Source organism: Tenrec ecaudatus, chromosome 1 (genome assembly GCF_050624435.1).
Source record: "Tenrec ecaudatus isolate mTenEca1 chromosome 1, mTenEca1.hap1, whole genome shotgun sequence".
NCBI lineage: Eukaryota > Metazoa > Chordata > Mammalia > Afrosoricida > Tenrecidae > Tenrec > Tenrec ecaudatus.
The window spans coordinates 63,660,109-63,688,092 of record NC_134530.1 but is presented as its reverse complement, the minus strand read 5'-3'; the positions used below and the strand labels follow the sequence as shown (position 1 = coordinate 63,688,092).

Sequence of the window (27,984 nt, the reverse complement as noted above, 5' to 3'; positions counted from 1 at the left end):
GAGCCTGGACCAAATGGCCAACCTATAGTATCATGAACCAATGAAATCACTTGTTTTAAATAAATTTGGGAGTGATAGTTTATATAGTAAAAGCTACCAGATTTAGGTATGTCTTTTATCTCACCTTTACCTTGCATGCAGACATAATCTCTTACCCTCTCTGATGGGCAGATGTTCATACCCACCCTCAGACATGCATGCATGTGCACTACACGCCCCCCAACCATATAGGAAAACATACCTGAAAGTAAGCAGTATTCTCTTTGACATGGTGCTCAACACACAGGCACAGCTGCCTCATCCACTGCAACTGGGATTGAACAGCAGCACTGTAAGCCTATGGTATCCAAGCGCACAGACAGAACAGCGTGAGTTTAGCAAAGCCAACATGAATGTGTCATACTCTCAGCTAAGTGCAATTCTGCTCATGACAGGTCAACCGAAAAAAAAAAAAAAACAGGAAGACACCTGATATATGCTCAATGATACTTCCCACAAAGAGGGGGCCTGTGCTTCTTAACCAACATAGTTCTGTTAGAAGAGGTTACACTGAAAAATCCTAACTAAATGATTTAATTAGTAAAACCCAGGCATTCATAAGCCCATCCTGGCTTCCTCCACCATCTCCCTGTTAGGAGAAAAAAGACTACACCAGTAAGAGGAAGGGTTTCTGTGGACAATTACTTGAAAACGAAAGGACTACATGGCTTTGTCCCATAAAGTTAGGGGTGGATATATCACCTCCTGTTGCTCTTTAGCATTCTTTTTTAGAGGATCAAAATTGCTCTGAAGTCTTTTAAGGGCAATAAGAAGAGCACGGGAAGGAAACGAATAAGGTCCACATCCTGGAGGTTTTCCCCAACTCTCTCAGCCCAACAAAGCCTCCAATCTGAATACTGTTTACCAACGACCTTTGAAGACCTGCCTCTCACCCACTCTAAACCACATACCTCCACAGTCTGCTTGGCTGGGTGGTTCTCAAGTGACAGCAGTTCTGCTGTGTCCTGTAGAGACCGAAACACATCCTGCTTCTCCTCAAGTTCCATTGTCAACTCCTGAAAGTTTAATTCCATTTTTGCATTAAGTGCCTTCCATGCAAAGGCAGCAATAGCAGAAAAGGCTACGCTCCCTCCTGCTCTATCTTAAAGGGGCCTATAGCACAGGCCGAGTGCCATATAAAAATATTTCAGAGAAGAAAATGCTGGGATTGGACAATGATTCACAAAAGACATGGGATTTCAGCAAAGAGATGAAACCTGGAATGAGCACAAGGGGCAGAGAAAGGCGATAATTTGCCTGACGCAGATGGCTCTTGTCTGTACCCTCCGACAGCAGATGGCACACTGATGGTACCCATACTGACGGCACAGGTGAAAACTGGTACCACTAACTGCCAGGCTGCGCTCAGACTGCTCTTTCTACCACTAATGGCCTCCTGACTCTCAGTCCTCCAGGACCCATCGAAATGCAGGATCGCCTGTGAAGTTGGCACTGCTTCTGGGGTACTTCCTTTGTATCACTGTTAGAAAGCCTAATTTAAATTCTCACATTATCCACATATGACTCCTTCTTTCCTTTTTGCTTCTAAAGAATCACAAACCATTCTCCAACCAAAATGAACTTAACATTTCTTAAGAAATCTAGGCCCCTGGAATCAGCGACCAGGGAGTTAAAATGATAGGAAAAATACTCTCTTATCTGTATAGTGCTTGTTGTTATTCCTGGCTGTCGAGTCAATTCCAATACATGGCAATCTCAGATGTACAGAGCAAAACTGTGTGTTCACGATTAGGTTGACAAAATCCTGAAAATTCTTTGAGTTGTGAAAATGCTAAAAGCAGCAACATGTAACCTCCACTCACTTGCTTACATCTTCCATTTTAAAGTATTAAAAACATCATGCCATTGTACAACGCAGAGCTTTCTTCCCATTTTACAAATTAAAAATATAAGGCCAAAAATTACTAAATGAGTTCAACAGAATTCAGAATACATACGAAGCCAATAGTACACCCTAGTTCAGGGATCAGCAAACTTTTGAGGCAGAAATGCCAATCTTGTCCTTGCCAACAATTTAAAAATTATCTGAGTCATACATATATTTTTTACAAATGAAATCACCATTATCTGAATATAGTTTTGTTTTAATTTTCAATTATATGTCAGAGCCTAAATAGCTGCATATGGTTTGGAGAACCAGTTTGCCAACCTCTGTCCTAGTTAAATAATATTGTTGATGCCAACAAAGATATTAGGAAGATTACTAAATATCATTACCACCAAACCATAGCTAAATTTGTCCTATGTGTCAAACCCTGCATTATATTTTGCCTACATTAGCTTATGAAATGTTACACAATCTTTTTAACAATCCTTTGAAATGGCATTTATTATTTCATTTTATAGAAGCCCAGAGAGATTAAATGACTCACTCAAGGTCACAGGGCCAGGTCAGAGAGATACAACATTTAAATTCAGCTATTTCTCATTCCAAAATGATGTATTATTGTCAAAATGACTCAGCTTCCATACTGCTGCTCCATTCACCCCAAATATTATTTAGATGGATTGTAAAAAAATTAATCTAGGATTCTACTGTCTCTCGCCTATACACCCCCTATAGGCAAATAGGGCAGCAACAAGCTGGGTCTACCTGGCTAGAAACCCAAGCTCTCGGCAGACTAGCCCCTCTGTATTCTGCTGGTTTTACATAAACATGACAGGCTTGTTGTGCTAGACTCACGGAGAAGTAATTCCTCTTGGCTGAGATATTGGGATTGTTGTCACTCCAGTCATATGCTAATTCCTCCTCCTCCTTCTCATTCAACCAGATCAACTCAGCTGTAGCTCTAGAGACAAATTTATGCAGGCTCTGAAGGTGCCTCATCCGGAAGCTAGACATTTCCTAGTTAAAGCAAAGATTACAAGGTTAAATTAACACTGTGTGCATCTAGCACATTTGAAAACAAAGGCAAAAATATCCAAGGAAGTGAACTTAGCCTTGCTTTTCTATTCCTGAGGGCTACTCCATGGAGCCAAGTTTAGCAAAAGCTTCAAATTTTCATAGAGGACTCTCAGAGCCATCTTCAATTCTAGCTAAAGCTGGAACTCACAGGGCCTTGGTGGGGGCTCCATGAATGAAAAGGGATCTAGGACTGTCCGAAGTGGACAGCTGTGATAGTCCAGGGCAGATTAAAAATGGGCTCGCTCTCTCTCAAACTTGTAGTATTGAATGTCTCAATGCACGTTTAGCCACTGCTTTGATGAAGCATGATTGCTATGAAGGACGCTGTTACTTAAAACTTTTTAGATTGAAGGCTTCTGGCCCATTAAAACATTCTAGAAAAGGTTACAATATAGACAAATAGTCACACAATCCATGATCTATCCTAACAAACAGCAAAGCAAAACAAGCCAAGCCATGAGCTTGCAGAATTGGAAATGAGAAGTACTGGAGGGAACCAAATTCTCCATAGGAAGAAGCTAATATAGTTAATTAAAACTCACCTTCAATTTACAATACTGTGTTTCCAGCTTCCCAAGAGTTTCAACATAACTGGTATGGAAATTCTGGGACATTTTGCCCTGGATAGAAAGTAATTAAATGAAAATACATTACAGAAAGAAAAACAAAAGCATAACTATGTTATGGATTCAACTATGTAGACATTATGCCTGCACAAACAGCACTGGCTACAGAAACTTAGTCAACCCTCCTGGGGGGTCAGTTTTATAGCATGCAGCAGCACCAAGGGCCAGAGTCCGGCAGGCGAATACAACTGACAGACTTCAGTATCTTGTGCTTCCGGCACTTTTGAGGGGTTTCTAAGCAAAGCCTGTGCCAAATGACTCCCAAGCCAGTTGCTTTTTGAAAGAGCACTGAAATTGAAAGTGGAAAGACAGGAATGGGAGTGACTAAAGTTTTCTACAAGTGATCTCTATTGCAGACAGATGGTGAAATGGAAAGAGCATGAACTTTTTGAGTTATCAAGTCTGAGTTTGGAAGCATCCCCCCCCTTTTTAAATCATTTTATTGGGGCTTGTATAATTCTTATCACAATCCATACATTCATCCATTGTGTCAAGCACATTTGTACATTTGTTGCCATCATCATTCTCAAAACATTTGCTTTCTACTTGAGCTCTTGGTATCAGCTCATTTTCCCCTCCCTCCCTCTCCCCCATGAACTCTTGATAATTTATAAATTATTATTTTGTCATGTCTTACACCATCCAACGTCTCCCTTCACCCACTTCTCCACTGTCCGTCCCCCAGGGGTGAGGTTATATGTAGATCCTTGTAATCGGTTTCCCCTCTCTCCCTAACCTTCCCTCCACCCTCCCTAGAAGCATCCCTTTTGACCTAAGAACCTACCATTATTTTTTATTAAACAGGGGCTAATTAAAATACTTTTCTCAAAGTTATTACAAAGATTAAAATAGTGTGAAAGGTAATCTGCTGTTATACAGGATACAACATTTGCTATAATTATTTTTCCAGAGCCCCTTTCTTCCTAGGGACAGCTGTGCTGTGCGTGCTTCATATAGATTCAGAATGCCCCTCACCTCATACAACCTAGCCTCTTTGACACTAGAGCCCAATTCTTCTACACTGGTGTGGATGTGCTGCTGGGTCTCCAGCTGTAACTCCACACTGGGCAAGTCATTACCCCATTCTGCACGCTCCAGTTTCATCTACAAAAGAAAAATTCAATATAATAATGCATTGAAAATTGTTAGAATCAAAAAAAAAAAAAAGAAAATTGTTAGAATCACTTGGGTATGTGGGTTAGGGGCAGAAGATTAGGCACAGGGGCATCTACACTTTCATCATCATTCTATGACCTATTACAGGAAAATATGCTAAAGTCATCCTCAAGAAGCAGCAAAGGCCATTTCTTGCTGCTGCTTTATGAGGTTACATTCTTGAATTTATTATCCGGGACAGGGTCTTCATCAGCTGAATATATGCATTTCCCTTTCTAGAGTCTCTTCTCCATTTTACAATTGAAACAGGCAAAAATAATAAACTACTAAAATATTCCACTTAATTCATGGTTTCAACTACTACTTAATGGGAGAGGATTTTTAAACAGCTTTTGTTGATGCATGGAGAATCTGTTTTCTGGAAATGGAAAAAATTTAGCATGCAGCAACAGGGTGAGAAGGCTAGAAGAAAAAGACCTACAACATCAAGTCTGAATTGTAAATGTACCAGCTTTCCTAAGAGTTGAGGCCATTTTTTTCAATTGAAGAATAAACTCCTTTGCCAATGAGGATCACTGAAGCTCATAGACTGCGATTTTTACTATAGGCTCCCACCACTTAGGCACAGTCAGCTGAAGGGAAGAGATTCTCAAAGGGCTCCAAATTTTGAAAGTTTATGCCATATTGTGTAGGATTTTGAGAATATGGGCTGACCTTATCCAACTAAGATTTAAGCTTAGGTCCCAGGCAGCATCAATAATTAAGATAATCTATACAAGGGCACAGAGTATCGTAGCTCTCTTAGAAAAAGATGATGGATTCAGTAAGCTTTAGTGCCATGCAGACACATTTTGAGTATATACCCACCTGCATCTCCTCTACCCAAGACAGTAGTTCATACACAAATCGGAGATTGCCTTCATCCTCCGAGGAGGAGATAGACACAAGTTCAGCCCGAGTCATAGGTTTTCGGAACCAGGAGGTAGAAGAAGAATGGGTTCCCTTGCTCAAAGGTTCTGCCTTTAGGTGAGTAGTGGTTAAGGCAGAAGGTGGAGCCAATTCAAGAGTCGTGAAATGGCCCTTCCGGTACAGGTTTGTACACTCTAGACGCAAAGTGACCAATTCATCCTGCAAACGCATAACCCTGAAGTAGGAGAAAAGAAAGGACTTACTTGCAGTTTTAGCACACTTTAAAAAAATAAAATCTTCCCAATTCATTTTACAAAGACGTGGTTCAAAAAAAATAGCAGAGAAAGTAAGTGCTTTATAAAAAATTATATGAATGCAAGGTGATAGTGTTAATATCTTTATCTAGTTTAGAGTCATCTTTGAAGTAAAAGCCAAATCACTGTGTTAATGGGAAAGAAGCAAGTCAATACCTAATTACACAGCCTCCTGGGTGGTATAACAGCACGAACAATGAGTTAGAGGTTAAGATATGTGGGTACAAATCTGTGAGGTTGTCTCCTCTGTTTATTCATGCATTTGAATGAAATAGGTAAGTTATCCATGAGGGGGCTTAAAGAAGTTCATAGAAACATCACAGCATAAATAAAATCTTATTGTATTTTCAGAGAAAATTTATACAGATTAGGTTTCTACAGTATCTTTTAACTCAATTTTCTTTTTTTAACTCAATTTTCTACAAACTTTTAGAAGCCCCTTCATATATACGTGTGTGTACATGCATTTTAACTATGATGCAACTTTTTTTAACTGCAACTACAAAATTGATGATTGAACCCAAAAGTTGTGTGTACCAATTTAGTAGGATATGAATTATAAAATTTTAGTGAGTGTGGGTACTGAGATTTTTTTAAACAATAAATCACCATTTTCAATAAGAATATTCCATATATTTTTTAACAAAGAAAATCAATCACTGAACTTAGTTGCTGCAATGATCACTGTAAAATTCCTTTGATCTCCCGCAAAGAAATATTGACATTTAACAATCCAACTGTAAACAACTCATACTTCCATGTTGATGCTTGCATAAATTTAGCATAAATGCAAAAATTATAAAAGAACAAATACAAAAGATATCATAAAAGAAAGCATAGTCACTAGAAAACAAATATTACTACTAATTACTATATTTTTAGATAGAGCAGACTCAATAGCCCACCACTCCCTTCTTTTATTAGAGAAACTGTATACTCTCAAGAGAACCACCGGAATAAGGAGTTTCATTTACACAGAGAGGAGCACAGCAGACATAGGTCAACAAGGAGTGGAGGTGGCAGGGGCTTCACAGCTGCGCACGGATAATTTAACCTGTGTGAGCTTTCTATCCTGCTGGCACATTTGCATGCACTGGGCAGATATCAATTTCATTTAGTGCCCTGCCAGTTCCCTCCCAGTGTAACACTCACATCTCCTTATCCCCTGTCTGCTTAGCATTTGCTTTGCATGATTGAGGTCCCTATTCTCTCAATGCCCTAAGCACATTCCTATGTTGTTTATTGGGTAAACCATTCTAGGTCCCAGTCTTAGGTCTGACAAATTAACTGTGTCACTTTAAATAATCATCTTCTCTGAGTCTCCTTTCCTCCTCTATAAAATAAGTATGTTGATTACCAGTGGTCCTAGACCAGATGAGATTATACATCGCTGCGTGTCACTTAAAATGTGCGAGCATTTTAAGAGGTCACAATGAATGGGGGATTCTACAGGTATTTAGTTGTCAGGGGGTCTGCAATGATTGGAAACTGTCCTCCACAAGAATGTTCCTGCCCCCAATGCCTGTAGTATCCCCACTGAGTCACACACACCCTAAATGACCTCCAAGGACCAAATCCGTGCTTGATCCACATTTGGTACCCAAGCCTCAGCAGCAAATTAACCATCCACCCTTTTGAGTTCCTTGTGCCTCACCTAAAAGCCAACTCTTCCAGCTGGTAGTAATTCTCATCCCGCAGAATCTGGAGATCCACCTGCAGCTGCCTGATGAGACCTTCACATTCCTGAATGTACATGATGACATCTGACTCGCATTGCACGGGCTGTCCTGATTCCAGGTGGGCAGCATCCTGAGAGAGAAAGGGAGACAATGTGTGCCACTCAATCACAGCTGCCACTCACTAGAGCTTGAGGAACCAAGGTGTCCATCGCAGTTCCAAGAAGGGACATAACACAGTTGGATTCCTCAACTGTCACCTCAACCATTAGAGCAGAAGGTGACAAGTACAAAGCATGTGGCCTAAGAAGTGAGATAAAAGTCAGGGACTCACAGCCTGCAGTGTATTCTTAGCTAGTGTCAGTTTTTCTTCACAGTTCAAAGCACCATTCTGGATTTTATTTGCAATCTGTAGCAGCAATTCCAGCCTAAAATAAAATAAAACAAAATAAAAATCACTCAAGCTCAGGGCCTAAAGCAGCCCAATAAATGTCAGATCACCCTCAGGCTCCCGACCCACCTCTCTACAGCAGGTCGAAGTGATTTCTCTCGCTCTAACATCTCAATGATGAGCTTTCCCCACTCTTCTTCCACGTCATTAGGGTGATATCCTTGAGGCAGTTTAATTCGGCCAAATTCAATCCACACCTAAAAAAGGCAGAGATACTCACAGTTCAAACATGCACTCATAACCTCAGTCCTGTTTCTTTATAAACTTATTTCTTGTTTCACTATCTCACTATTCAGCTATTTTCCCAATGTCTAATAAGAGAAAAAACCCAAAATAAACAAAAAGACAAGGGCATGTTGAACATTAGGATTTCACCTTGAGGTAGGATGGAGGTGGGATGATCCGACCTCTGAAATCCAGGACTTCCTGATCTAAATCCCTGCACGGTGCTACTCCTCCCAAGCCCTCCTGTCTTCTCAATAAGCTCAACTCCAGGAATCAAAATGCTGGTGAAAGTCCCTTTACTTGATATCCTAAGAAAAGGATACTTCACTCTGAGAACTGAAAAGCTCATCTACAAATTAAGAATGTGGAGTAAATGTATACCATTTTCAACTTGTCCTTTTAAAGATGATTAAAGCTATTCCTTTGGCCAAAATTTGAAGATCATTCTCAGAGTATTGTTACAAGTGCTGGTCTGGAGCGGAGCAGGGAAATTTGTCTAAAGGGAAAGTACAACAGTACACAACAGCAAACCCCAAGTCCCAGCAGAGGGTGTGCTTCCTTCCTTACCTCGAGTAATTTATATAACTCCTCGATTCTTCCTTTTTCCCTCTCCTTGGCCAGAATTTCTGTTTCTTTGAAGTGTATATATTGGTTATAGAGTGCCTATAACATGAACATTTTGGGGATGAATGGATGAATGTAAGCAATTTCCCCCCAAAACAAGCAACAGCAAGCTCTGAGACTTACTCCTTAGAATAAACTTCTAAAAGTAATTTAAAGCCATGATTTTACCTTTAATTCAACAGGGTTCTGGGGGAAAGATTTCTCTGACATCAGTATTGTGTGCTGTTTGATCCAGGGAATGAGGGAGTCCACTCTGCTTTGGTATTCTTGCCACCTGGAGTCCACTTCCTATTGTCAGAGGTAAACATCACACAACCTCTCATCAGTAATACCCAAAACAGTCTAGAACAAAGTAGCTCACATCACCCCACACCACATAAAATCCTTTCTTCTAATGGCTTAAGACAATTGCTCAGTCCCTCCATTAAGTTTTATGCAGCTAACTGAACAGGTCAGAGTCCCAGTTGCAAACTACCCCATGGGCTTTTAGTATGGGATTCAATTCCCTAACACCTAGAACTAAGATACTAGACATATTCAGAAAAGCTCTATGATACACATAATCAAGCTAATATTAGAGGATGAAAAACTACTGCCTCAGTTTGATTTATAAGTAGCGATGGCAGGGGCATTTTTTGCTGGCAGAATTTAATAAAAAATTCTGCTAGTACAAAATTATTGGTAGCATGCAGAATTGGTTTTTTAGCAGTCAAGTACAATTCCATGATAGGAGTAGGAGATTATCTGAACGGAGTAGGAGCCCTTAGTGACATGCTTCTTAAGTGCTGTGCAGCTAATTGAAAGGTCAGGTCAATAGTTCCAACCCACTAGCCACTCCATGGCAGAAAAGACCTGATGATCTGATCCATGAAAGTAACAGTCTAAGAAACCCTCTGAATCATTTCTACAGAATCATATAAGGTCACGACGAGTTAAAATTGACTTGAGGGCACACAATAACAGCAGCAATACCAGCGAATGCTTAAGAAACACTTGTCTAATTCACCCAAACAGTTTTAGAAAACCACTGTTTTACCGTAGCACTGATTCCTTCTCCACCCTCTGGGACTTTAGGGAAGGCATCATAAATTGAAGACACATAAGTGATAACAGACTTCTCATCTGGAGATGGTACATCCACATCTGCGAGAGAGAAGAAAACACTCACTCAGAGCAAAGGAGCCATGACTGCCTGCCCAAACTCACAAATATATACCCAGCCTGCCCGAGTTTTATGATCTCTCACCTTCTGCATCCAGTAAACGGGTGACCCCCAGTCTTTCTGCCACTTCAAAAGCCTGTTCCAGGTTCTCTCGGTTGCTTTGGATTTGTACTCTCTCCATATCTACCAAATCAGGTCTGTAAAAGTTCATCAATGCAAATGAAAGGCCTCCATATACACATCAAACATGATCTCATTCCAAAAAAAGCCTCTTAGAATTTCCCAGCGGTAACACCAAGTAAGTGAGGGAGAAAGCAGGAAGTTTCAAAGATTCTAATTCCATTTTTAATGATCTAACAAGAGTCCAGAGTTCCTTAATTCCAAACTTACCAACATACAAGAGTTCATGGAAAAGGTATCAAATGAGTGTTGCGTGAAGACTGGGATATGTTTATGTCTAGTAAGAAATTATTTTTCCTCTAGCCTTCGAAATTCCTTTGTCTTCGTCACTCACCCCACGCCAGCCACCGGTTATTCCTCAACCATCGCAAGCAAGTCCCTGTTTCTGGCCCTTTGTACTTGGTACTTTCTCTGACTGGAATGCTCCAACCCCAGTGGTCTACTTGGCTCACTGTCCATGCTGTAGAGAAGTATCTCTGACCATGCTGGTCCAAAGTACCAAAGCCCCATCTCTCTTCGTCTGACTACTGCACTGACCACTGTCTGACAGCATATATCTATTTGTTTACTCCCTTTCCTCCCTCTGGGCAGAAATAGAAAGCTCCATGAGAACAAGAAAGTTTGTGTTCTTGTTCATTGCTATCTATGTCCCAGGGCATTAATAGTAGGAATTGATTACTTATTCCTTTTTCAAATGGGTAAATGAGTCAGAGCTTGGATACTTGGTTGAGAAAAACATGGCATTATAACTACTTACTGAAATTCCATTGTATTTACCTGTATCGGTGGATAAGTGCATTGAACATCTTCCCATCACTCCAACAAGAGGAAAAGTTGGTGCATTTGACTCCTATGTAACCAGCTGTTACTTTCTGGGTCCATAGGAGCAGCTTTTCCTTGGCTGACATGTCCCCTGACTCTCCACTAATGTAGATGTCTGAGATCTGCCAAGAAAAAGTACATGGAGTAAGTAAACTCTCGTGTACACAAACTTTAAACTTGCCTATTTCATACAGTATGGCTCTTAGAAGAAAATAGAAAGTCAAGGCTGGCAGCACATTAGATGTTAACTCCAACATATGCTCACCCTACTTGGTAATCAAAGCAGTGAAAATTAATACTGTAAGACATCATTTTTCACCTACCAAATTAGGACATATATATTTATGTGTGTGTACATATAAAATTAATCATTTTATTGGGGGCTCTTACAGCCCTCATAACAATCCATACATCAATTGTATCAAGCACATTAGGGCAGATATTTTTTAAAGCTACTATTTGGGATTAAGGAGAGTATTACTCTTAATTGCCATAGAAGTTGATTCTGGCTCCCGACAACCTGTGTTAAGAGTAGAACTATGCCCCAGCAGGCTTCCAAGGAGGTGTAGCCTCTCAGAAGAAGCAGAGTCAAGCCTATCTGCTGAAGTGCCTCTGGGTGGACTCATCTCATTAACCTTTCAGTTGAGTACTTAATTATTTCACCACCCAAGAGAACATTATGCATTCTCACATACAATCACTGGTGAGAGTATTTATGGCAGAACTTCTCTAGATGGCAACTTTTAATCAAATCTTAATATGCAGACATACCTTGATAGGAATCATTAGTAAGAGTTATAATAAAGAATTTAATATAAGAAAACAAAGAGTTTTACAGTGAAAAACTATAGTTTATAAACTTTAAAGCAGAGGGACTGATTATAAACTATTGTGCATAAAATGAAAAATTCTTGGTAGTACTAAAAAATGTATGCTTTAGAAAAATTTTAATGACAGAAAAAGTTACCACATTTTAGAAAAAGAAAACAAAACAAATCTGGGAATCATGATTTTACATTAAAAAAATATACAAAATGCTTCAAAAATCGCCAGCCCTTTGGTTGTTGGCCAAGTGGAAACCACTGCACCATGCAGGAAATTTACCTAACACTCTTTATTAAGAATAAAAGAAATACTAAACACTAACCAATGTTACTAAAATATCTGAAGAATGGTATAGTTATCTCTAAGAAAACGCATTACAGGTAGTTTTTACCTATTCCAAATATTTCCCCCATATGCCTTTTTTAATAACAGAAAGCAGCTATTTTAAGAAATCCCCATGCACTAGCACAGCGACTGCTGGAGAGCAATGGCTGTGTGCAAGAGAACGTGCACGTCCTTGATTACACACCCATTCCAAATTCAGCCTCACCAACTGCAAGATGTAGTTTGGTGACCACATCTGTAAAGTAGAAATAAAATCTGCTACCTTTTCAGGGTTTCTGTGATAATTCAACCAGATTATTCTTTAGAGAAGTTTTTCACACAGGCACAGGCTGGTTATGCTCAACAGAGTTCCTGCCCACCTTCCTTGTTTGGGTAATGCTCTTTCACATTTCTTGTCTAACTCCGACAGCACGGAAAGTTGACATACTCATTTAATTAAATATTATCATTCATTGATGCCTATTATTTCATATATTAGTCATATTTCCCTAAAACTGTAGGTTTTCTGAGGAGTTGGCACCACATCTTCACAAGCAGAATGATCAAAAAATGAACAGCAGTCCCTCAAAAGGGAGAGCTCCCCGCCAGTGGATGTGTTCTGGCAGAAGCTGGGTGCTCGGTGATTGTGGCTCTTCCACATACTCATTGCACTTAGAGCTGTGCTGGTCATATGGCAGCATGCTTTAATTAGACATTTAGCATGCTTTTAGTGGTGCAATAACTAAGCACTTGGCTACTTAATCACAGGTACATTTCTACAGTAGAAACCCGGTGACATACTTTGATTATGTCAACTAAAAAGATCACCCTGCAAATATATGCTTACCCACCACCACTCTACTTAGACTATTTTCACCTAACGACCTGTATGTTATTATTTACTTTCCACATAGCTAGCTTACAGTGGGACTATGTAAGCACTCAATTCAGACACTTGGACATGGTGGTAATAACTCACACTGTAAATTTACTAATTCACTTCAATCTCTTATAAGTGTGATTAGCATGAGCCAACCTCCTAAAACCTAATAAACAGCTAATACAATGGGGAAAAGGTTGAGCGATGGGCCTGCAAAGTTGAAGACTCAACAGTGGACCACAGAGCCCATGCCACTGTTCTGTAGCTCCAGAATCAACAGCTCCTCCCCAGTGGCAATCTATTACCACATCTCTACATGTCTATTGCAATAGTTAAATGTCACCTGTCATTAACATGTCCCAATACTTTCACTGTAGCCTCTTCAGATATGTGTTAAGGCACACACTGACGGGAAGAAAAAACAGATCTCCCGAAGTGAGAAGCAATGGGACCCGAGTAAGCAAAATGAAATCTGAGTATTTGAGTTCTTAACCCCAAAACAAATTTCCATCAGTTAATTAACACTGTGTGTCCAGTAAAACCACAGTCAATCTCTCTGTTGACATTTCCTATCTGCCGATCAGAGTTCCTCTGCATAAAGCACTAAAAGTAATTCAATGCGCAGCTTTACCAGATATTCAACCCAGACATAATGAGCCTGGAAAATGTTTGGATTCCTCAAGGAAGGAAAAATATCCTCCTTGGATTAGGACCCCTTCCAGACTGTGAACTGGATGAGAAAAATGGGATTATCATCACAATCATCTCAGTAATTAAATTTGGCTTTCATCATCTCTTCATGCAATATAAACAATGTGCGTGATGCTGGGCTTTAAGCTGTGCGGGAGCATTTACCTTAGCTTCTAAATGCAGAAACCCATTTGTCGACGGAGGGCAGACTAACTGTGGCTACCTGGATCTCTTTCAACCCACACTACCGAGGACCATAGTGCTGTTCTGAAGAATTTTTAGAAACATCATGTTTTCCTAACAATCCATTAATTAAATAGGTAGTTCAGCCATCTTAATGCTATGCCAAGCACAATGGAGAAAGCCAAGAGCCAAACATTTATTTCTTCAGTTAACATTTTTTGGTCAATTGCTATGTTTGAGGAACTGTGTTTCAATTCATTTTATCTCAAGATAAAAAAGCATAGCCAGGTGTGTCAACCTCAAGCCGCTTAGCTGGGGAGACAGTTTATGATACACAGGAGTCAGTGGTGTGACAGAGGGAACCATGTAACTCAAGCTAACCATGCTAGAGGATTTCTTAGAGACAGCAACATCTATGCAGAATTTTAAAACATCAGTAGATGTTAACTCAGGTGAAAAAAGAAGAAAACAAACAAAAGGCATGCTTATCCTGTGAGAAACTGGTGAGGTATGGTTCAGGCCAATCCAAATTTTTCCAAATGACAACAGATGGACTAAAGTAAGGGGAGGATGGAAGAAAAATGGCTTTGTAGCCTTACTGAATATATAAAATGTTTAGACATGTATGTGTATATATAAAAATATACTTAAAATTAAGTATTGTCAAATATATTAATTTACTATTAATGCTTTATATTTATTTCATAAAACTTATTAAAACTCTCCACATGAATCTTTGATATTGATATCTTTCTCATCAACTCAGCTACTTTTTTGAGTAAATTTTATATAAAACATCATGTGTGATTCTTTCTAAACTTTTCAAGAAAAATCACATTTTAAAAACCCATGGGGAGGGAGGGGGAAAAAAAGAGAACCTGATGCAAAGGGCTTAAGTGGAGAGCAAATGCTTTGAGAATGATTGGGGCAGGGAATGTATGGATGTGCTTTATATAATAGATGTATGTATATGTATGGATGGTGATAAGAGTTGTATGAGTCCCTAATAAAATGTAAAAAAAGAAAAGAGGAGAAAAAAATGATTAGGGCAAAGACTGTACAGATGTGCTTTATACAATTGATATATGTATATGTATGAACTGTGATAAGAATTGTATGAGCGCTAATAAATTGTTTAAAAAAAAGAGTTGTATGAACCTCTAATAAAATGATTACAAAGAAAAAAGAAAAATAAATTTAAAAAACCCATCTTATTTCTGACTGTGTCATCCAAAAGAATCCATTTGCATGTTTTGAGTTAGATTATTTTTTTCTTCATTTATTCTACTTGTATATATGTGTTATCTCCAAAATGTGCCCACTATGTTTTTTCCTTCATTTTTTTAAGGTGATGTGAGTGACTTTTTAAAGTGATTAAAGAAGGCCTGCTGGTACAGTGGCTAACGTGCTTGGCTGCTAAAGTCTTCCATTTGAACCCACCCTGAGAGAAAAATATGGCAGTCTGCTTTTGTAAGATTTATACCCTTGGAAACTCTAATGGGGAAGTTTTACTTTGCCCTTTGGGGTTGCTAGGAGTCAAAATCAATTTGAACTCTCTTGAGTTTGGTTTTAGTTTGAAATGTGACTAAGGCTTGATACAATTACAATCAACACTTCAAATCAGAAGGTTGTATTACCAAAAACAACTGAAATATTTCTTTAAAATTTTAGCTTTTTGGGGTTTGTTTAACCAATTATGACAGCTGGTGTCTAGAGCAACTTAATAATGGTTGAACTAATACCTTCTACTAAAAATAAGCTCATAGAAAAATTGAATGAAAAGAAAATGAAATTCTCCCATGACTTTGTGAAGCCTTGTGGTAGCTCTCAAGGAGATGGTAACAAGAAAGCAGGTCACCCTTTTTCGTGAACTGGCTATTACCCCACTGAAGTCCACCAACAAAAATGATCATCAAAAGAAGGGAAATACAAAGACTTGCCCTTTTCTGAAAGCTGACTTCTAGGAGAGGACCCATCCAAATCTTACCCCAGTCATATGTGGTATACGGTCAAGTTACACGAGAGATGCATGCAATTTAATGTTAGAGAGAGAGAGAGAGAGAGCACTAATTACAACAATAACCACTACAGACTCTCAGAAAAGGGAAAATTAGTGTGGAATGTAGTGATATTATTTATCCTTTATTTATAAAGGATGTTAAGGAAGCTTGGTGATATAATTGGTTAAACATTCAGCCGCTAACCAAAAGGTTGGCAGTTCAAACCCACAAGCCAAAACAAGGCCTAAAGTTCACTGTGGAATGTGAGTATATCATCAATTGCTCAAATGCAAGCTCAAACTGGCTCCAGGAATTGATGGACTACCCATTGTAATGTTTCAGAAAGCTGAAGAAGCACTGCAACCACTCACTTGTGTATGCCAGGAAATTTGGAAGACAGCTTACCTAGCCAATGACTACTAGAGATCTGTATTTGTGCTGGTTCCAAAGAAATGCTAAAACTATAGAATGATATCATACAGAAGTGAAATTTTACGTTAGATCACCCAACAATGGTTGCAAACAGTACACTGACAGAGATCTCTTAGGAGATCTGGCTGGACTCAGAAGAGAACATGGAATAAGGGATATCATTCCTGATGTCACATTGGTCTTGGCTCAAAGCAGAGAAAACCAGAAAGATGTTTATTTGTGTTTCATTAACTATGCAGAGACATTCAACTGTGTGGACCACAATAAATTGTGGTTGACCTTGAGAAGAAAAGGAATTCTGGAACACTTCATTGTGCTCCTTTGGAACTAGTACACGGATCAAGAGGCAGTTGTGTGAACTGAACAAGGGAAGACTGCATGGTTTAACATCAAGAAAGGTACGTGGTCAGGGTTATATTCTCTCACCATACGTTTTCAATCTATATGTTGAGAAAATAATCAGAGAAACTGGATTCTATGAAGAAGAGTGTGGCATCAAAATTGGAGAAACGTTTATTAACAACCTGCATTATGCAGGTGATACAACTTTTCTGCCGAAAGAAAGGAACTGCAGCACTTGCTGATGAAGATCAAGGATTGTAGCCTTCAGTGTGGATTACAACTCAATATAAGGAGGACCCAAATCCTCACAACTGGACCAAGAGGTAACATCATGGTAAAGGGAGAAAGTTTGAATTTGTTAAGGATTTTATCTCGCCTGGATCTACAATCAATGCCCATGGAAGCAGCAGTCAAGGGATCAAAGTATGCACTGCAGTAGGTCAATCGACTGCACAAAACCTCTTTAGGGTATTGAAGAGCAAGAACGTTACTTTGAGGACTAAGGTACACTTGACCCAAGCCAGGTGAAGACTGGGATGTTGAATAAGGAAGATAGTAGAAGAATTAACACATTTGAGTGGTGTTGCTGGAAAAGAATATTGAAAGTACCATGGACTGCTAAAAGACAAACTAATCTGTATTGAAGGAAGTATAGCCAGCTTGTTCCTTAGAGGCAAGGATGGCAAGACTTTGTCTTACAAACTTTGGAAACACTGTCAGGAGAGACCGGTTCCTGGAGAAGAACATCATGTTTGGTAAAGTGGAAGGGTGGCAAAAAAGAGGAAGGCTCTTGACAAAATGGATTGCCACAGTACAGTGACTGCATTAATGGACTCAGGCACAAGAATCATTGTGATGAGGGTCCAGGGCAGTGTAGTGTTTTGCTCTGTTGTGCATGGGGTCGCTGTGGGTCAAAGCTGACTGAATGGAACCTAACAACTTCAAGTTGATGCTAAAGGAAATTAAAACAAGTTAATAAAAGCCAAATTACAACCACCGGTTGTCCTACCTGAATTTAGAGACCATGTCAAGAATAAATTTGAGGCATTTAGAACTAATGACCCCCAAATCAGATGACACCAGACATGAAGAAAATAAATGTATCTGAATGGTGGCAGGGGGTGAGGAAAAAGGGGGAACTGACCACAATGATCTACATATCACCCCATCCAGGTGGGCAGACAAGAGAAAAGTGGGTGAAGGAAGACATTGGTCATTGTAAGACAGGAAAAAATATTTTAAAAAATAAATTATTAAGGAAGCATTCATGAGAGAAGGAGGGTGGGGGGAGGGGAAAATGAGCTGATACCAAGGTCTCAAGTAGAAAGAAAATGCTTTGAAAATGATTGCAACATATGTACACATGTGGTTGACACAATGTATATATGTATGTATGTATGAATTCTGCTAAGAGCTGTACAAGCCCCCAATAAAATGATTTCACAAACTGCAAGCTTTTTTTTTTTTTAAAGCAAAGCCTCCACTTGCAACATTAAAGGATTCTGTGGGGAAAATATGGAATGACACAGAATCATAAAAAGAAGAAGGGTGGCAAACACAGTCTACACAAAAAAGAATTGGTTGATGTTCAATCATTTCATAAAATTAACATAACATAAAATCTAGAACCAACAGAATGAAGGACGTAGGCAAAAAAGAAAAGTCCAGGATTTGAAGGAGTAATCAAGTCACTGCTCACTCCTGTAGGCTAAGCACTTTGAGAGTGCTACCTAGCCAACCAAGGGACTATGGCATGGTTTAAAATCAAGAGAAGTGTGCATCTGGCCTGCGTCCTTTCGATATACTTATTCAATCTGTATGCTGAGCAAATAACCTAAGAAAATAGATTATACGAAGAAGAATGTGGCATCAGGATTGGAAGAAGGCTTATTAACAATATGGGATATGCAAATGACACAACCTTTCTTGCAGAAATTAAGGAGGCTTGAAACACTTGCTGAAGAAGATCAAGGATTACAGTTCAAAGTAAAGAAAACCAAAATCCTTAGAATTGGACCAATGGGTAACATCAGGTTAAATGGAGAAAAAACCAACGTTCTCAAGGATTTCATCTTGCTTGGCCCCACAATCAATACTCAAGAGATCAAATTATGCATTTCATTGGTTAACTCTGCTGCGCAAGACTCTTTAAAGTGTTGAAGAGCAGGAGGAGGGAGGGGAAAGGGAGAGCGGATTCCAATGGCTAATGGGAAATAAACGTCTAGAAAATAACAACGGAATACCTGTACAAGTGTACTGGAGACAACTGATGTACGGTCTGTAACAAGAGTTGTAGGAGCCCCAATAAAATCATTACAAATAATAATAAAAAGAAAATAAATAAATTAAAAATAGTGTTGAAGAGCAAGAATATTACTTTGAGGACTAAGGATAAAAATCTCAAGCCATGAAAAATTTAACTACTTCATATGCATGTGAAAGTTGGACATTTAATAAGGAAGACTGAAGAAGAATTGATGCATTTGAATTGTGATGCTAGGGAAAAATATTTAAAATATCATGGACTGCCAAAAGAACGAGCATGTCTGTCTGGAAGAAGGATGCCTTGGAGGCAAGGATGGCAAGATTTTGTCCCATGTACTCTGAACATAGTAATTGGAGGTGGGGGTGCGGGGTGTCACTCAAAAACCCAAACAAACTCACTGCCATTGAGTCAATCCTGATGCATAGTGACGTTATAGGACTGGGTAAAACTGCCCTGTGGGTTTTTGAGACTATACCTCTTTACAAAAGTAGAAAGCCTTCGTCTTCCTCCTGTAAAGAAGCTGGTGGTTTCAAATTGCTGACCTTGCTGTTAGCAGCCCCAATGCATAACTACTATGCCAACAGGGCTCCTTCTGGAAGTCTAGTTCCTGGCAAAGGACATTACTCCTGGTGAAGTGAAAGAGCAACAAAAAGCAACAGGCTTCTTTGGGCAAATTTGCTATAAGATCTCTTTACTATCTTAAAAAGCAAAGACATCATTTTGAGAAATAAGACGTGCCTGACCCATCATGTACTTTCTATTTCTTATATGTCTGCAAAAGCTGGGCAATGAATAAGGAAGACTGAAGAACTGGTGCCATTAAGATATGGTGTTGGTGAAGAATACGGAATATACCATGTACTGCTAGAAAAACAAATAGATCTGTTTTGGAAGAGCAGCCAGAATGCTCCTTAGGAGCAAGGATGGAGCAATTTTTGTCTTGTGTACTTGGGACATGGTAATCAGGAGGCACCAGTCCCTGGATAAGGACATCGTTTTTAGTAAAGCAGAGTGCCAGCAAAGAAAAGGCAGCCCTCAATGAGCTGGATTAGCACAGTGGTTGTAACAGTGATTGTGAGGATGGCACAGGACCAAGCAGTGTTTCATTCTGTTGTACATATGGTCACTATGAGTCAGAATAGACTCAAGAGCACCTCGCAACAAGTGGTTGTACTTTGTAAATTGGCAAGGTTCAAATGAGAAGTGCTAGGAGAGACGAAGGAGGAGCAAGAATACCCAACTGAGGAGCATGGACTTTATACACGTAGGTAAGTCTTAGTGAATGAGACGCGACCCTTTCATACAGTCCCTCATGTGTGGTGACCCCAACCATAACATTATTTTCGTCGCTACTTCATCACTGTCATTTTGCTACTGTTATGAATCCAGCAACCCCTGTGAAATGGTCGTTCAACTCCCAAAGGGGTCATGACCCACAAGTTGAGAACCACTAAGCAAATAAATAATTGACTTTCATATTCTGAAGTGTCTAGCTTACTTTATTCCACTATAGAAATGGCATGAGATTGAAAAGGTTCTTCCAAGGGCCAGCTGCCTTTACAAAAGGCTGGTTGGAATGATCTAAAGGCAGCCCTGAGGGTGGCAGGGGTTTAGAGAGAAAGAAGGTGGTTACTAGCAATATCGCTTAAGTAAAGGTCAGGGACTGTAACTATCAGTATTTTAGTTCAGAGTCTTGGAGGTCTCCCTAGGGAATTTAACTTGAATAGAAATCCTAGGTTATAGGATACAAGCATTTTTTTCAATTCTATCAAATATTGCCTAAGTGTTCTCCAAATAACAGTACCAATTTATACCCCATCAGCAGGGTATGAAGAGTTTTCCTATCACTGTAAATCCTCGCCTATACTTGTATTTTAAGACTTTTTATAACCAATTCAACAGGTATAAAATGGTGTCATTATCATTTTTGATTTTTGTTTTATTGTCTGCTAATGAGAAAGTCTTCTCATGTACACTGTACATTACAATTCTTTTTTGGTGAACTGCTTATTTCTGGGCTTTCATTTGTTTTCTATTAAGTTGTTTATCATTTTCTTATTTACTTATAGGTTCTTAAAACACCTTTCTGTTGAAGACAGGGTTTCCATGGCTGTCACTTCTGGGGCAGCAGAGATTGCCACATCCACATCTTTCTTTGGCAGACCACATGGTGGGGTTCAAATTATATAATAATCTTGTCATTATTCTTATTTTTACTTTTGAAATGGAAAATTTCAAATATATACATACATAGTAGACAGAATGGTATGATGAATCCCTATGTATTAATCACCCAAATTTCGCCATTATCAACTCATAAAGTTACTCTAAAGTTGACCCGATGTGTGTCAGAGCAGAACGGTGTTCCATAAGATTTTAGTGGTCATGTTTTTAAAGTAGATCTCCAGTATTTTCTTCCAAACCACCTCTGGTTGACAAGACCCATCAGTCCCTCAGTTAACAGCCAAACACATTAATGGTTTGTACTACCCATGATCTCAAATCAACACAAAAAGCCAATCCTGTTTCACTTAGAGTATACTCCCCAATATTTATCCCTCCGCTACCTATATTGAAGCAGATCTCACACATATCATTTCTTCTCTCTGTGTTTCAGTATGCAGCTATAAGAGAATTTTTAAATCATAAACAGACAATTGTTATACCTGAAAGTAAAGTAATTCTTCAGTAATACTATTTTCAATTAAGTAACATTTTTTTAAAAAAAGAAGAAAAAAATCCCTTTTAAAACAAAGCTCTAGCTGCAATGTTAACGGCTACATTTCTCTAATGATGTCATTTGGTTAATTTTCCTTTCGTCTTACAACACAAAGCTAATATTAGTGAAACAACTTTCCCTATAATTAAAGAGGAGAAATGGGAAAGCAAAGCAGTAGATACAGAAACTGAAAAATCCGGGCCCATATATATCAGCCGATCTTTTTCTCATCATGTCTAGCCCTCCAGTATTACCAGACAGCTTACCAATTACAAGGACACTAAAGGTTTGTGGCAGAAAGACTAGCAGAAACTCTTATTCTTTGTTTAACAGGAGCCACTGTCTGGTTACCCACTTTCTCAGGAAAGAGAAAGGGATCTTCAATAATTTTCAAGTTCAAATAAATGGATATTGATGGCAGCTGGGAGTTTTGAGTCCTCCTGAGAGAAGGGATGGGCCAAAGAAGCCCTTTATCTGACATCAAAGCACAATTGCTATTAACCCGTTGCCATCCAGTTCAAAATTCTAGACTGTTTATCATTCTGAAAACCATTTTGTCAGCTGACCCGATTCTGGGTTAACTATTTCCTGTCAAGAGGGAAATGGGAAAGCAGAGCATTATCTATGCCTCTTATTCAGCAAGACTCTGAATCAGTTCCCGTGTCTGTCTATCCTGAAAAGAAACTAAATCTACTGGAAAGTGTTTGTCTAGCCATCACCTGGCCCCACTGGACTGGCCAACAATGGGTCTGAGTTATGTCATGGGCAGACACCGCTCTGGAACTCTTGAGTCATGGTCAGAGAAGGGTTACTACTCCGACACATTAAAAACAAAACCAGACTCCAAATCAACAAACAAAATCAGACTCCAAATCAACAAACAAAATCAGACTCCAAATCAACTCCAAATGAACTGCAAGCTGTCTCCTCTTAGAGGAGGGTCTCACATTCCTCTTTGGTGTGTGATGAGCATGCTCTCACACTCACTTATGCTCCCATATCAGATGCTTTAGCCGTGATTCTCAAGTCACATTTTACATGTGGCTGGCTGTGTCAGAACACTGCCCTCTGTCCGGTCGCTCTGTTCTCATGGCCTTGTGAGGGGCTTGCTGGTAAGAGGAGCAGCTCTCTGAAGAGACCAATGAGGATTCCAGGAAGCGTGGGCTACCCAATAAAACAAGGTAAGCATGGGCTTATTCGTGCTTAGTTACTACTTGGTAGTGATTAAGTTCACACTGCTTCACCTCATCAAAGAGTCTGCTTCTAGCTGTGGCTGGGCATTTCCAAAACCCTGTAACACCTTCCTATTGAAACAAAGCCTCTTTTGAACTTAACAATCCCTGATGGGCACAAAGTACTCAGGTAAGCAAGCTTACCTGTGCTTGCTGACTAATCTGGAGTGAACAATTACACTACCATGTTTCACTTACAGATTAGTCAGTAAGCACAAATTAGCCTGTGCTTATCTTCTTTATTGGGCAGTCTGCCTCTGATTCTAGGCACCTCAGCCTCACAGTCTTTCGATCTGAAAGGCTTTCCACATATTAATAAACTACTTGACTGTCACACAAGATGGTCACTCTGTGGTCCCTACATTCCACAAAGGACACACACACTCATATGGCAAAGTCCATGGAGCTTCTTACCCAAGTGCATAGCATATATATTCCAATATCCGCTTTAGGGTCATCCCAATTACAACACTCTCCATACTCATCTAACCATCAGTCACAAACATTTTTCAGCCTTGGCTGTAACTAAGTAGTCTGATTGTGTCTGTGCTGAAAAAGTAGAATTTGCTTCATCTACTGAAATAACAGTATAGCACCACAGCCACATAAATGGGTATTGATGGCTGCTCTGAGTAGGAAGTCTCAGATCATGATCCAAAGATTTCTCCCACCAATCTTTTCCTTGAAACTCGTTCCAGAGTTATGTAAAACTTTCCATTCCCATTACTGAGAACCAACCCATACTACATATATCGTCACCTGTGGTCCGCTATCTAGAACTGGTTTCCACTGGAGTTCCTAAAGATTACATCCCAATCTTCTGACCACCCATATTTAATTAAGAACACTTATAATATTCTGCCACCTCAAGGTCAACTTTAATGGCAGTGGTATCAAAAGAGCAGTCAGTTCAGCAATGGTTTTACCTCTATCTATTCAATGCAAAGATAAATGCTAACTCTGATATTACCTCTATTCAATGTTATATAAAATACTATACACCCTAGTAGCCCCAATGCCTTCTCTGTGTGTCTCTCTCACTCGTATGCCACACTTTTATATGGAAAAGCCCACAGAGCTCAAGTGCGTAGTACGCATTTTCCCAACTCTGCGGTACACAGGGCACTCAGATGGGTCTATCTATGAAGGGATTCCTGCACAAAGAGATTTTAAACATGAGTCAGCTTAAAACTTTGTGTATCTATCCTTCTGCTGCTGGTATTAAGCTGGGTGGGTATCAATCCTAGTAGGCAGGCCACACCCCTGCTCTGATACACCAGGGCTGCTATATAATCAGCTGCTCACAGTCTGGGCAAGCCATGTCTGTCCTACTTCATCTCCTACCCCTTGCTAAAGTTTTCTGTTTTAAAAAATGGCTTCTGCCACAGAGGCTGCCATGCTAACAAAAGTTTTTCAGCTATCACTGAATTCTAACTCAATCACACACCGACATGCATAGACCCTGTTCCTTCCAGGGTTCGGATGAGTCCACTTCCTCCTCTCAGTGTCCAGACCTTTTTGATTCTTATTTGCCCGAGCCCTTTCAATGATTCACAACACTCACTAGAACCACATATGTACACACATATAAACACATGGTATGTGTGTAATGTAGGATTCAAAGAGTTCGTTAAAATGTTCCGTATCTTTTCATGTTGATTTCCACAAATTTTTGAAGTCCTTCATTTATATATACCTATATATGTATGTATGCATACACCGGAGGCTCCAAAAATTCATGGAAACGTGAAATTTAAAAAATGGAATTTTTCCAAGAACTTTTGAAGTCTTCTCAAATATCATCACAGTATCACACATACACGCACACACACACACACACACACACACACTACAGCTCTAAACAAGTCTGATCACAAAATTTTTAAAAACCTGGAATCTTCCAATGGCTCTAATCACTTTGCTTGAAACAAATCTCAGAAACTCTAATGTCCCTGACCTTTAATGATGGACCACTGAGAAAACCAAAGGGGCAAGAGCACTCTCCATCTACACAAGTACGGAATGAGTGTTGTCCTTAGACGGAGCTGGGATTGCATCAGCTCAAGTAAGAGCACCACTCTCCAGGGAAAAAGCACAGTCCCTTCTACATGCCTCACTCCTTTCACACTCACTCCAGAGACTCAGCTAGGTTCAGCATCCTTTGTACCACACAACTCTTGTTGCAGGGATACTGGTAAACAGACCTGTCTGAGAGTAGGTCTGATCTAGTACTGTACCTTGAGAGATAACCTCACCAGATAGCTGGAGCAATTATGCCGCTTTGTTACTCAGAATCAGAACATCCCCAGAGACAATAAGACTAGGTTTCAAGCATCAAGGGACAGATCTGAAATAGACTCCACTTGCCCTGACTGAACATTCACTAACTCACAGTGCTCAAAATAAGGATGAGTTTTAGAAGACACTCCCTAAATCCTCACTGCTCACCACACCTCCCTTTAATAAGTTTTGAAGACCAAGAATCTGAACAGTTGTTTATTTGTGAACATGCCTCTACCTACCTCCTCGAGACCCCATGATGGGGTATGGTTTGCCTCCAAAGAAAGTGTACCCTCCTCTTCTGAGAAGGAGGTGGAGCTCTTATCCTTAGGCTGAAGCCCCTGTAAGTGTGGCCCATCGCTGCCATAGCCAGAAGAGGAGGGCAAAATGCTCACAGTCATGCCACTGATGGATAAGTCACTCTGAGAAGTAATCAGTCTGGGACCCGGTATGGGCACCTGACCCACGTGGGCTGGCTCTGTGCATCTAAGACTTCCTGACTGGTCCAGTAGTGATGAGAGAACAGAACCAGAACCGGTTTGAGGAGCACTTGAAATACCCCTGGGTGCTCCTTCCACACTCCTGCCTTTAGAAAGTTGGTCTTGATTTCCTTTGTAGGTGGGGCAGTTTGTCCTGGGCAAAGTGCTGCTCCCAAGTCCAAGCCGGGGCTCACCTTTGACCACTGCAGTGTCCGGTTGCAAAGGCAGCAGCACAGCCCTGCTGCTGCAGGATGCTGTCCTCGGAAATTCCACCAGTTGGCTCACTGACTTCTCACAGTTCCTTTCAGCTGGGTTATCAAGCAGGTGAGCAACAACAGTCATCCCCTCTTCCAAGGAACCCCAGACCCCTCCAGCAATGGATGCTTCATTCTTTAACAGAAAGTGTGCCGTCTGGATCTCTCCTTGGAATCTCTCCCTCACCTGCACAATCATCCCCTGGTCCCCCACCCCAGAGTTGGGGGCAGAGTCCCCAGGCAGCAAAATGTCTGGAGGAGGATGTTCTACCCCTCCCACTCCTTCATCCTTTCCAAGACTCACTGTTAACTTCTTTAGGGTTTCCGTCTCTTCAATGGCTCCAGTACCTTCCAAGGGTTCTTCCTCCTGAGATGCCTCTGGAGTAGGGGTTTTCTTCCCCCTCCACTTCTTTTTAAACCGAACCCTTTTCTTAGGAGATATGGGAGCCTTCTCAGGAATAGCTATTGACTCTTTCGGCTCCTTAACACAGCCCAGTGAATTTCCCATGTCTTTCCTCTCCTGACCTCGGCAAAAACGCAGATAAACCAGTCCTAGGAACCCAGAGAAACCCTTGGCTTCATCAGATTAGGTGCACATTCTAAAACATGCACTATGCCGGCAGCAACCCTTCCAATTCTTTCTCCCTCCGTCCCCGCCTCTCTCTGTCTCTTCCGCTGCTGCGCTGCCGCTGATTCAGACAGCCATCTTACAGGCTCAGAGCTGCAACAAGACAAATTCAAAGCATCTCACTGCAGTTCAGAAATCACTTGACCTAAAAGCAGACAGAAACCGGATTGGCTGCAGCTTCCTATCTCCAAATATGAGGTAATTGGAGCACTGCCCTCAGTAACACAAACAGAAAGCAAAAAGGAGCTGGAAAGCCAGGGAGGGGAGGGGAGGAATCGGGTGAGTGGGGCGTGGGGGGTGGGGTGGGGAATGTAAGAGTAAATGGAAAAGGGAGGGGAAGAGAGAGAGAGAGGCCACAGGAAAGGTAACGTGAAAGGAGGAGGAGAACAATATCAGGGAGAAAAAACACACCAGCTAGGCTGGTGCTAGCAAGGGACCCGCAGGGCCAAAAAGAACCACAGCTGGGAGCTGCATTTATGGCTCCCAAACTATGAAACATTCCAAAGGTAACCATTAAAATTTTTTCCCTTAGATCAGACAACAGTAAAATTATTTTTAAGCAAATTACAATGGAAAAATAGATCAGATTTTACTCTTCACAGTTAAGCAAGGAAAGGAACATGGAGTTTGAAGATCTCCCTCCGTTTCCCTTTTAAAATGAAAAAGCTCTGTAATTCTGCTAGCCAATGACCGAGAAAACCCTCAGAAATCGGTTTTAAGAATAGTATATGGAAGCCTGGTGATGTGGTGGCTAAGCATTGGACTGTCATCCGCATCATCGGCATCAACCACCAGCATCTCCTCAGTAAAAAGACCAGGTTTTCTACTCCTGTAAATAGTTATGGTCTCAAAAGAAAAAAAAAAAAAAGTTATGGTCTCAGAGAAACCCACAGGGATCACTATGAGGCAGCTTCAATTCAATGGTAGTGAGTTTGGTTTAGTTTGGTATATGGAGGCCTGATTAAAACAACAACAACAAAATATCACTTCCAAATACATCAGAGAAACAGGGTCTCCACTGAACAATATTTGATATAAACTCAACAGTAATTATAGCTACTGCTGCCATTAACACTGAAGGCACATTTTATGTACTATGCTATTTACGTGTTTCAACTCATTTAATCCTCACAATAACCATATGAGGCTAAATTATTATTTTACATTTTACAGATGAAGAAACTTCTAAGTTTAAGAAAACTGATTAACTTGTCCAAAGTAATACAGCTAGAATGAGAGGGCATCAAAGAGTTCATGGGAAAATAAGAAAAGATAATGGGATCTCCCCACCACCACCACCCCCAATTATTTGAAGCCCTCTTGGAACATGGCAATGCCAGAGTGAGAATCTGTGTTTCACTCAAGGGTCTCAATCACTGC

At 40.2% G+C, this 27,984-nt stretch overlaps 1 protein-coding gene across 3 annotated transcripts in view; it reads right to left on the bottom strand.

The window, feature by feature from the left end:
* MACF1 (microtubule actin crosslinking factor 1) overlaps positions 1-27,984 on the bottom strand; it is a 384,195-nt gene that overhangs the window by 174,346 nt on the left and 181,865 nt on the right. For 2 of the 3 annotated variants that reach the window (XM_075554202.1, XM_075554201.1), the window contains 14 exons: positions 11,026-11,192; positions 10,153-10,265; positions 9,943-10,049; positions 9,075-9,194; positions 8,850-8,945; positions 8,127-8,254; positions 7,941-8,034; positions 7,585-7,739; positions 5,575-5,851; positions 4,567-4,695; positions 3,508-3,585; positions 2,744-2,905; positions 951-1,055; positions 242-337 (listed from right to left, as the gene is read on the bottom strand). In XM_075554202.1, coding sequence (XP_075410317.1) covers positions 242-337; positions 951-1,055; positions 2,744-2,905; positions 3,508-3,585; positions 4,567-4,695; positions 5,575-5,851; positions 7,585-7,739; positions 7,941-8,034; positions 8,127-8,254; positions 8,850-8,945; positions 9,075-9,194; positions 9,943-10,049; positions 10,153-10,265; positions 11,026-11,192 — 1,827 coding nt within the window. Of the gene's footprint in view, positions 1-241; positions 338-950; positions 1,056-2,743; positions 2,906-3,507; positions 3,586-4,566; positions 4,696-5,574; positions 5,852-7,584; positions 7,740-7,940; positions 8,035-8,126; positions 8,255-8,849; positions 8,946-9,074; positions 9,195-9,942; positions 10,050-10,152; positions 10,266-11,025; positions 11,193-25,485; positions 26,626-27,984 lie in introns of those variants that run through there. The other variant, XM_075554200.1, reaches the window with a different exon arrangement.